Below are 11,860 nucleotides of genomic sequence, written 5' to 3'. Positions count from 1 at the left end.
TTAAAAATCAAATAATAATCATTTTTTAAAGTTGAAAAAATGTCAGTTTTCTTGCATAATTTTTAAATAACACCTGGTGAGAAGGGCCAGAAAAATCCTGCCACGGTTGAGTCAGATGTGAATATTTACATCCAAGCTATAAATCTCTAAAATTATACAGAGCCTAAAAGCAATATTGACCCACCCTCAGTCATGTTCTTTCAACTCTAAATGTTCAGCTCTAGTCCTATGGCTGACATTTCAAGACGAGCAAACCATCAATAATAACCTTACCTAACATTCCACACAGTGTGAAACCAAACAAGCATAATTAGGTATTCGTATAAACAAGATTAAAATAGAGAAATCAAAATTTACTGTACTCTGGAGCACTACTGAACAAGCAAACATAATTTATTCATGCAGAAGTTACAGTTGTTAAATTCAGGCAGCTTCCACGAGTGCTGAATAACCCCCACCTTCCCCACCTTCTGTAACCCAGAGCCAACACACAGAATTCATGATGGTCAGGAAACTCCAGGTGAGCTGTAAGAGTAGATAAATAGCATGTAGTTTGGAAAGTAGAGGGCACAATTTACAGTTTATGGGATTAAGAGACCTTGCAAGTTACATGCTGCAAGATCACTGGAAGCTACAAAGATAAAGCTTGAATTTGAGCCTGTGCTTGACAGGTAGCCACTGAAGCAAAAACAAAGCAGAGGGTACAGGGTTCAGGGAAATTCTTGGGCTATACAGCACCCAAGTCATGCAACTCAAAAGGCTATGGTGCAGTTAAGAAATTCCTTATTTAAACTGTGAGAAAACACCAAAATCATTAATAAATATAAAAGCATGCATCTTTTTTCATATGCACATTTCAGAATTTATGAAACTAAACTGAAACATGAGAAAGTAATTGGCAAAATAAAGACATTATTTTTAAACTATTTTGTATTACTTATAGCTCCTTTGTATGTTTAATATTATGTATTCCTCATAAAGTAGCTGACAACAAAAAACTGATGGATAAGGAAACTGAACTTTAGTTTAAATGTTGTGCCAAATGTCAAGGAATCAAAAAATGGTAAGTAGACTTACAAGCTGACCCACAACATTCTACTGCATTATATTTTTACTTAATTCTAGAATTGCTAATATACCTTTATTTTAAGAATTGGAATGAAGGCATTTTTTATCATACAAGAAAAATCATTTTTTTTTCCTTGTCTAGGTCTAATTGTGAAATTAGAACTTGAGCTCATGATTAAGAAGTGAAATCACATTTCACTTCTGCATATTACGAAATCACATTTCACTTCTGCATATTACTATTCCTTTGAAAACATTCTCATCATATATTTGCTTTGTCAAATGTAATACAGTATTGGTAATCTTTTATTGCTTTTCTCAGCAAGTCCAATTTCCTCTTCCTTTAATCCTGCCCAGATATTTACACCAATGAGAGCTTCCATTCCTTTCCGACATCCTGAAGATGCTATTTGGCCCACCTGATCTTGTTTTCTACTCAGTCCCTTCCAGTTCCCACATCTCCTGGTTCCTCTTCGCCTCTCCCCTGGCATTTCTGTCACCCCAGCCTATCCCAGAGCCATCCATCCAAGCTCTGAAGTTGTTTTTTCCCTCAGCACCCATTTTACTGCTATCGGCGCTGCCCAGATCATCTTTCAGGGCACCTGATCCTCAATATATTTTAAGAAAAAAAGTTGAACTAATTTAGACTTCAAGGATTCTAAAATATTTGTAGTCTACTGAGTGACAGAAACCACTAAGTCCCAAAGGACATAAAACAAGGAATTTCATTTGGCTTCTCCCCTCCAAGAGTACTTGATCTAGTGGAAGAGAGACACACACATAATCTGACAGAACAGGATAGGATAATCACAGTGCTGACTGCAAGCAAAGCACAGAAAAGAGAATTAATTCTGGCTCCTGATGTTATGACAACATGGAGGAAATAACTTTTGAGCCATACCTTGATGAGTAGAATTCCCTCCACTTAGAAGAGCATGAAGGAATGTGAAGTAGAGAGCAAAAATGTGGAAACACAGAAGTAAATTCTGTTGCTCTAATTCAGAAAGAAAGAGGAGTTACTTCGTATTTCAGAGATCAATGCCAGACCTTAGTGCCTGCATTTTCGCCACAACACTTCTCTGGTCAAAATTGTCAATAGTTTTTCAGTGCTTTTCCAATTAAAATAACTTTCTTCTACATGACTTTCAAGATTTATTAAAATTCAACTCTGCCCTTTCAATATAATATTTTTTGTCCCTATTCAAAATAAGAAGGATAGAGCCAGGCATGGTAGCAAACGACTGCAGCCCCTGCACTCAGGAGGCCGAGCTAGGAGGATTGCCACCTGTCTGAGAACAGTCTGGCACATAGTGAGTTCAAGACCAGCCTGAAATACATAGCAAGATCATGTCTCAAAAAACCAAAACAATTAAAAATAAATAAATAAATAAATAAATAAATAAATAAATAAATAAATAAATGGATAATACTATGTGATGTTTGCTAGTTTTGTCTTATTGCACCTGATTCTCCTGGCTTGACATCAGTCCATTATTATAAGGAAAAGCAGCAAGACCTCATGCATTAGCCTATGCTCATTTCTCCAGTAAAGCTAAGATGGTCTGTTTGTAGTGTCAGACTACTACTGTTTCTGTTAAGCTGAGTTTTGATGAATGTGTGTGGAGCTCAGTGTGCAACTGGTGAGGATCTAAATGAAAACATGGAATTACAATAAGATCTGACCAGCAGGTCTCCAGATCCCCTGAAAATGGCCCCCGCAACTGTCAGAGCAGAAGGAAGGTGGTGATTTTTTCCTAAGAGTATAGTTTAGTCTTATATTTTGCCCAGCACTTAATATAAACTGTGCATATCTCTAGCATATTGACAGAGGGATATCAGGGTAAACTTAGAACTTCCTGTTGTAATTTGCTCTGGAATTTACGTTATCAGTGTAATAAGTATCTGCAAATGCATTTCACATTTTAAAAGTGTTAAGTTTGCCTCATTTCTATAAATTGTGAAATATTTTAGAAAACCTTTATTTTATGTGAATACCAGTTCTGCAAATGTAGTTTATTTCCTGTATGCATTTCTCTAGTTTATTGTCTAATCATTCATTTTATTTAGTTTTGATTACATAGTGACATGATGAGGCTGGTACATTATGTCTGCCTTTTGCTAAACCAGAACCAATGCTACCTAAAACAAATGTGTCTGCTTCTTTCTCTGAGCATCTTCAAGATCTGTGATTAATCACACATTGAAAAATATATTGTAGGGCCGGGGATTTAGCTCAGTGGTTCTGGTGCCTGCCTTGCAAGCTGAGGACCTGAGTTCGATCCCCGGTTCCAAAAAAAAAAAAAAAGAAAGAAAGAAAAATATATTGTACTTTCTTTAGTTATATATAAAATCTACAAATATACCTACTTACAGGTCATGGTTTTCAAATGTAATATTCAATAGTAGAATCTTGGGAACATTTGAATTAACAAGTACAGGTTATGACTGACAGAACTTTGTTATTCAAGGAGGTTTACTGTAGATTGCACTTACTTGTTACTTTGTTAAATTATGTTAGGAATACCTATTACTGTTTAATAACTAAGGAATCTCTTCTTTTGTTACCTACTTAAAATATAGTAGACTAGCACTACTGCATATCTCTACTTAAACTGTGCAATAGGCCCAATTAAATTGGAACAATTAATTATATTTATTTTAACCTCAAGGTCAGTCAGAAGAGGTTTTTTATTGTTTAATTACAGATTTAATTACATTCAATCACTGAACTAGAAAAAAAAGAACACTTAGAGCATTTAACTCTAATGAGATTCGCAGAAGCATCTTGAAATATATTTTATTCTCCTGCTTATATTTTTCAAGCTATGCAGAGATGCATCAGACAAATGAGCACAGGAGGAGGGGCCTGTGACAGGGACACTGACGCAAGGCCAGGAGGGTGCTGTTCTCTTTAGAGAAACTTGAAAATTTGCCAAGTACCATGCATGGTCTTTTATCACTGAATGACTATAGTTATGGTCTTTGATTTTAGAAACTTGATCATCTCTTTCATTTGTATGCCTTCCTTTCAGCAGCTTTCTTCAAAACTGATACTGAGTTTTCATTGCCATTGACAATATAAAACAAAGAGTAAAAGTACAAGATAAGCTCTACAAAACAAAAATTGTTACTGATACCATAAATATTAAAACAATTTTTTTTGTAAACTTTGTATATTTTTAAATAATTTGGCTAATTTTGGAGGAAAAAGAGCTCTGATAGGATAGTGTAGTTTTCTACCACTTATAAATCTAGTACTGTAAGAAGTAATTTAATAATTTCGGAGTTATCCCTCAGTGTTCCAAGCTGTGTAATTACCACCGTGTGAGATTAATGACAGTGTTGCTTGTTGCTTCTTTTCTTTTCTTCATTTATGCCTTGGGTCTTTACTACCATATCATTCGTTTGCATTTATGTCAGTAATTGGCAGGGACAGGCTTAAATTTCAAGAATATTTTTGAAATTTAGTTCAGCATAGCCCAAGCACCAGCTTCCCAAACATGATAGCTAGTGATAGCACCTCATATGGTATTTGGCTATTATTATTTTCTTGAAACATGCTTGAGATTCATGTTTGTAGAGGTTGAGATGGTGCTGGTAGAAAGTGTTCAGTTTCTTAATTTCAGGTGCAAGTTGCAATGATTACTGAGTCAGTGTTAATGTTAAACAACCGAATCATAGAACCTGATTTATCACTATTCACATTTGCTCTGGATTTGCTTCCTCCAGTGGCCTAAGTCCAAAAACTCTCCAAGTTGCCCTGTTACATCAAATGTGTAACACCTGGCAGGTCCCACAAGCAAAATATTTTCAATTAGTATTAGGTTCAGGAAAAAATAAAAAAGTTTAAACTAAAATTTTCGACAGTAATAATTACAGTGGAATTAAGTCAGTGTGCAAGAGGAGAGGGGAAGCTAGGAACATTAATTTTTATTCGTACTCTGATCACTCCAGTGGACTATTTCAATAAAACTTTATCTCTTCTCATGTGATTGTGTAAAAAAATAAAGAATGTGTAAGGGACAAAAAGGAATTCGCCAATGATTAGAGACAGGATTTTCTTTACATTGTCTAATAGACTCGTTTATTATTTTAAGCTGGTAAAAAGAGACTTATGATTCGTGTTGAAGAAAGAGTTATTTGTGCTTGATACATTGAAGACACTGTTCGAAAGCAGTTTGTCCTTATAAAAGGATGACCCCTGTAGTAATTCTTAGGCAAGGAGGGACAAATTCAACCAACAAAAAGCACATCTCGCCCAAGTTCCCCATGATTTCTCCACATATAGCAAAAAAATACACATCAGTAATTTATTTGAACATGCACATCAGTGAGTAGCACAGTTATAGGCCACTCAGGAAAGCAAAGGGAGAATATCAGCATTACCTAAATAAAAAAAGAGAGGTGAATCACACCATTCTAATTGTCTTTAAAACACAGATAAGAGGAGCAATTAAAATATAGTCCTAAATAGTACTAGCTAATGTAGATTACATAAGTATACAATATGATTCAACTAATAGTGCTCTGACAAGCATAAACCACCAGTTCTTGTAAACAAGGCCCAGATCGATTGCTGAGAAAATGTTAGATTCAGATGTAATAAAAGTTACTTTTATTTCAGTACTGAATGCAAAATACAGGTCAAAACTGAAGACAGCATTTTATAAAAGGTGGCTCTATTAAAGCAAGGAGGCCATTTCCTTTTGCATTTTTATAATTTTGGAATTTCATTTTTGACGTTCACTTTCTTTACTTTTCCTCCCCTGAGCACTAATTTATCAAAAAAGATTTCAAGGTGCAAGTTGTACATTCTTATCATTATACCATCTCATCTCTTTCTGGAAGAGAGTATTACAATCAGCATTACAATGTTAATTCTTTTTCTCCTAATGTTTTTTCACATACACATACTTCAAAATCATAATGTTGAGAAAAGAAACCTACAAATGAGAGATAGTGATGTAATCATACACTTCCTATTGTGCTGTGTGTCTTTCCCATCCCTTCTCCCCTTTCCCTGTAAAGAGCTGTAAAAAATTTAAGGCAGATGAGGTATATTGCTGAAGGAAAAAGTTATTTTTGAAAAAAACTCAAAAAAACTTTTATTCTGCCCTTCTACTCAAGAAAGACTACTCAACTATAAATCTAGTGCTAGAAAAAAGCAGGAAAGACACCGTTTGCATGTACTATACTTTGTCTTCTATTTCTAGAATGGCTTTTTGTTAATTTAATTTTAATAGAAAAAATAAGCACCTTAAGCTATGAACGAGAAAAGAACTTCATTATTAGTGAGTCTAGAATCCAAACGGAATTAAGAACACTCACTCAAACTCTTTCACTCATTCTCACAAAGGCCAATGCTACTGATTAGGATTGTAAAGTGCTGTACTTAGTATAAACACTTGTATACACTGCAGACACTGAAAAATAACCCTCAAGCACATTGTTAGAGTTCCAAAAATATATTTACAGTCTATTACAAAGATTACAAATGGAAGTGTCTAGGTGACTGTATTATGCTAATTAAAATTATTTTTACAGATTATTTTTCCTTAGGGACAAAAACATTTTAGTGAAATTAAAATGATTTTCTAGTCAATCAAAAAATAAATTAAAATATCAAGTAACACTGTACAGTGATTTAAAAGAAAAAAAAAGGGTGGGGAGGGGTTTGGGAAGCAATCCATTTGAGTTTTTCTATAGCCATCTTTGGTCCTAAATGTGGGAAAACACATTATGTAGCACTGAAAATACCTGTTCTTTTGTGATGCTCTGCAAGTAAAATAGAAAAATATAGTGCATTTTCAATGTATTCAGAGCCCACTACAGAGAAATGTGTGTACAAAACAAGACAGTATAAATAAAATTTACAAGTTTTACAAAGTAACATTTACAGATTTTGTTTCTGTTATTTGTTTGTTTGTGGATGTCCACATTATCAAACAAGACCAATTGTGACCGATCCCTGGGATCTTTCTCTATTAAAATCATTATAAACAGCCCAATTTTCTTTGGAAGTACAATAGTTCAATTCTGGGGTAGTTCATGATTTTCGTAACTTTTGAAAGCATTACTCACAATATGTATACATTCCTGAAATATCTATAAAGACACATTTAATTATTGCTTATGAAATTCTAACACAGTAATCAAATAATATGGTTTAATAAATAAAGTGGTTTTTTTTTTTAAAGCCAGATCCTTTGCCTCTTCCAGGGTAAAAAGAGTTCTTTCATTTAACAGGTTTCTCGCATCAGTGTTCACAAATAAAAGACTTTTTGTGTTGTTTTGTTTTAACTGCAATGGTATATTCTATGCAGCAGATTTGTTTTCCAATGGTGAAAATTGTGAACTGCCCCTTTTATCTGCTTCAGAGTTCTAATATAAAACTTAATTTCTTTCATGTTTGGACTGCATTTCAACAGAAAAGAATATAAAATATATGTTAACTATTTCTCTTAAACTGCCTAATGTCACAAGACTGAAAAATCTTGATATGCTCAGACTAAAGTTTAGCTAACACTGGATAGTTCTTGCTTTCAGAGACTTGCCTTCACCAGCTTTCTTTAGATGAAGTGCCTCATCTTTTTTAAATATAGACATGAACCTAATATTTGAGTTTTGTTAATTAAATTCTGTCTAGTAAAATCACTCTATAAACAATCTGTTAAAAGTGCCTTAGAGTATTTATGGATCATTATTGCTTTGTTCATTGAAAAGTTAGTGTGTTGTCTGATTTTTACCAAAAAAATTATTTTTAAAAAATATCAGAGCTCTTGGCAACTTGCATTTTTCTGGACTACCTGCCAATTAGCAAACAATATCAAACAGCACTGATTAAACAGAATCAAATGGCACAAAAAGGATACCAATACAAAGACATACCTTAATCCATGCTATGTTTTTTGTTTTTGATTTGAGAGTCTTTCAAAGGTACCCAGTGTGGTAATGTGTCATAAATTTAACACTAAAAAGATTCAAAGCTATAAACAACTTTCTAAAACAAAGTCCTTATGAAGAATAAACACAAATGATTTTAAAAAGGAATAGCCTGAAATCACATATTTAAGGAAAATATTTCATTGATTTTAACAATAAGATCATGATTTTATTTGACAAATATATTCTTTCTTAAATTCTTTATGTACATTTTAAAAAGTCTATTAAGATAAAAAGGAGGTTAGAGAGCTCAAGGTGTTTGGATGTTTTTCAGGTAGTACTTTGTTTATTGTCACTGCTGTTTTCCTGGCCACCAGTGGTGGATCCTAAATTCCCTTTTTATATATTCTGGTGGCACTTAGGAGTTCAAGTCTATAGGTGCTTCTTATATCTTCTCTTCTGTTGGAAGGATCCAATACATCAACTGTCTTCTAGCAGCATTCTATGCATATACTGAAGGCCAGTACTGTTCTCTTGTAGTCTGTCAACTCCCTTATGAGGGAGAAACGCTTATCACACTTGAATGCCAGTTCCGTGTAGATGTAGCATTTGTGCTCTCATAGTCTGAATGCTGCTCATGATTTTCTTTTGATGGCCAACCAGTGTGATCCCTAAACTCATCACATCTCTGAAAAGCACAAAAACATTTTTATTAAGTACTTTACAAAGAATTTATAAAGTTTTTAACAGTCGTCAACTGTTTAATTAGCTACTCTGTTATCTTTTTAGTGTTTGTGGTATTAGACCATATTCCTACAGGGATTATATTAGCGAACTGCATCATCAACATTCTCCTTAGTAAAAACCCAACAACTGAAGCTCTCAATTTGCCCCATAGTAGTTGCTTTTGAACTGCTCTGAAATGTTTCTTACATGTAAAATTATTAAAATCTTTATAATTATTAACCTACATAGTTAGGAAATGTTATTTGAAGTGTACTTTTGAATTTAGTTGGCCTTACATTTTTTCAATTGGAAAAGTAGGATATAGTGTGAATGGAAATACTTGCTGGGACACAGTGCGGAGATCAGGACTCATCAGTGTTATCACACACTCATATACTTTGTGTGTGTACCAGTGTGTGTGGTAGCTCTGCAGATTTCACACATGCTAGGTAAGTACTGTATGACTGAGCTACATCCCCAGCCCTTGTAATTTTTTTTATATATATTTTTAAATTTTGAGACACAGTTTCATGAAGTTGCCAAGGCTGGCCTTGAACTTGGGATCTTCCTGCTTCAGTCTTCTAAGTAGGCGGGAGTTACAGGTCTGAGTGACCATGCCTGGCTAATTAGAAAACTTTATACTGAGTTTAATTATCATATTGGTAATTCTAAGTACATTATTTTATTGTATACTTCAGTTCACTTATTTGACTATATGTCAGGGAAAACATTTTAAAGGCAGTGCAATGCTTAATGTTTAAATTCAAAATAAGTTCATTAAATCTATTTATGTAATTGTGCCTTTTCTATTGGTCAGAAAGATTGAATTTAGGTATTTACAGGCAACTAAAACATTAAAATACAATAGTATTTCACAGTAGGAACTTTAAGAAGTATAGTTTTTCAGAGTATTGTGGGGATCTGAGTGTAAATATACTACCTTTACCCACACAGTGGTTAGAATAAAACCAAAGGAGAGTATGCACATGTTAAATTCATGTACATGCCATTTCCTGATGTATACCAGGAAGAGTATTTGACTTCTGGTTTCCTTCTCATGTCAGTACATAAATCAGACCTTATAGCCCAGTGTGGTGGCACATGCCTATGATCCCAGCACTCCGGAGGCTGAGGCAGGATGATCACTGTGAGTTCAAGGTCAACCTGGGTTACACAGTGAGTTTAAGGCCAGCCTGAAATACAGACTAAGACCCTGTCTCAAAACAAAGAAACAAACAAAACCAAGCAACTAAGTAACTAAATAAGACCTCACAAATAGAATCTTGATAATGTTTCTCAGTTTTAAACAGACCGATGGAGAGGGACTGCATCACCCATGAGAGGTATGCTGTAGGCAGGGAAACTGAGGATCAGAGATGTTAAATGAATTTTCCAAGACCAAATAGTAATGTAGCTAGGAAGGAAAATTTAGTTCTTAACTTCAAGTTCATAGCAATTTCAAAAGTTGTTCTATTGGGTCATTTTTTAGGGTTCAAACAATTCAATCAATTACATACTTCCCAAAAAGTAAATAAAACTCTTAGGTATGGTTATTTGAATTAAGCATCCTGTGACCTCATCAGTGTGTAACTGTACTGGACATCTTAAGGGATTTTGGAAGTGGACATGACATTTTGAGTATTTTAGTGTCTGATACAAACATGGTACAAGAAATCCTACTTTGCAGTGGAGAGACTGTTTCCAGGGAGTGAGACCAGGGACCTAAATGATACACAGGTTAATGAGAGGAAGCCTCCCTGGGTAAGGTACAGAACACCCATGTTGCTGCGTCTGTTGTCATGCACCAGCTGGGTTAGCTTAGAGAAGATATTTAACCTATCTGAGCCTCGGCTTCAGTGTTTGTAAAATGGATACATAATTGTTCACTGAATCAAATGGTAACTGTGATACTGTATGTTGAAAGGCCTAATACAGAGCAAGCACTTTTTAAAGAAATAATTCTCCCACAGGAATTTGTGCTAGCCTAATGTATAAAGTGTGATTTGTACCTAATCAATTTGTAAACATAATTTTAAAAGTTTAAGCTTACTCAATAGTCATCCTAGCCACGGACTCAAGGGAGTTATAACCAGCTGCTGTGAAGTTATCTTTATATCTCTCCATCTTAATAGCTTGTAGCCATTCTCCAACTGAACAAAAGGTAGTGAAGTCAGGAGTGTTTTGATCCAGGAGAGGGCTTATTGGCCTAGATTAAAAATAAAACAGAAAAACTATTCTCATGAACTACCAAAAAAAGTAATATCTTAGTCACACAAGAATAACAGTATAAGGAATAAAGTTAGATATTTTCATTTATTATACAATAACAGATGAGCAGAAATGATAATTAAAAACCTAGAGCAGGCAGGTTACCCAGTAATTACAAGTTCCTGAATTTAAATTTTATTTAGATGTGATGACCATTAGGTTGTATCTTCTACGTGTTACTAAAAGTACAGCTAATAGTAATTGGAATTAGCAAATATTTATTGATTTGCTTCTTCAAAAGTGCATAACTGGCAGGAAAGGAAGAATAGTTGGGCTTGCGCTAATTTCCTCAGGCCACGAGAGTGCTATTGAGAATACTGTGTCTGCTGTAGCAACATCATCTTGTGAGGCGCATGGCGTTAAGGCAACTCCACAAGTACCTAAGCCATGACCACCAACTCAGGTCAGAGTATCAAGTTTCCTGGCACCTGGAGCTGAATAACTGCTCATATGCATTACAATAGAGAAAGACCAATGAAAAGAATGAATGGACTTTTTTTTTTTATGATCCATATACTCTTAAAGGATGTGTTGAGTTACTTTTGTAAACTTTAATTTCTCAGAACCATTTTATTAAGTAATTCAAAGCAAAACATTAAAATAGGCAATATGTTGACCTACAAAAAGTAGGTCAACAGTAATAAAATCCATGTAATAATATTGTTCTGCAAATATAAAATGCTACTTTTTCACAAAATTCAGTTTAGAAAGTTTTCTGAAAAAGGTAGTGAGTCATAATTTAAGAGAAAAAAATAATAAATTAACTCTTTAAATAGCAATTAAGATAAACCATCTGTACAGAAAAACAGCTATATACGTAATGTGGATTAATATTTCAACACAACAATTCATTTATTATTGAAGTGGGATTAAGGAGACAAAAGGTTTATGGGAATATTTCATTGTCATCCAGATT

At 34.2% G+C, this 11,860-nt stretch overlaps 1 protein-coding gene across 5 annotated transcripts in view; it reads right to left on the bottom strand.

Annotated features, from left to right (window-relative positions):
- Positions 1–5,138: 5,138 nt before the first annotated feature.
- Positions 5,139–11,860, bottom strand: part of Epha7 (EPH receptor A7) — a 187,669-nt gene continuing 180,947 nt past the window's right edge. For all 5 annotated transcript variants that reach the window (XM_021240715.2, XM_021240716.2, XM_013077971.3 and 2 more), the window contains exons 16-17: positions 10,727–10,882; positions 5,139–8,638 (exon numbers count right to left, since the gene is read on the bottom strand). In XM_021240715.2, the coding sequence (XP_021096374.1) occupies positions 8,524–8,638; positions 10,727–10,882 (271 nt within the window). In that variant the 3' untranslated portion in view covers positions 5,139–8,523. The remainder of the gene's footprint in view (positions 8,639–10,726; positions 10,883–11,860) is intronic.

Source organism: Heterocephalus glaber, unplaced genomic scaffold (assembly GCF_053883595.1).
Source record: "Heterocephalus glaber isolate CG9 unplaced genomic scaffold, H.glaber_assembly_v1.0 deba00001523, whole genome shotgun sequence".
NCBI lineage: Eukaryota > Metazoa > Chordata > Mammalia > Rodentia > Bathyergidae > Heterocephalus > Heterocephalus glaber.
Note: the sequence above shows the minus strand (reverse complement) of the source record. Positions and strands in the feature narration are given on the sequence as shown.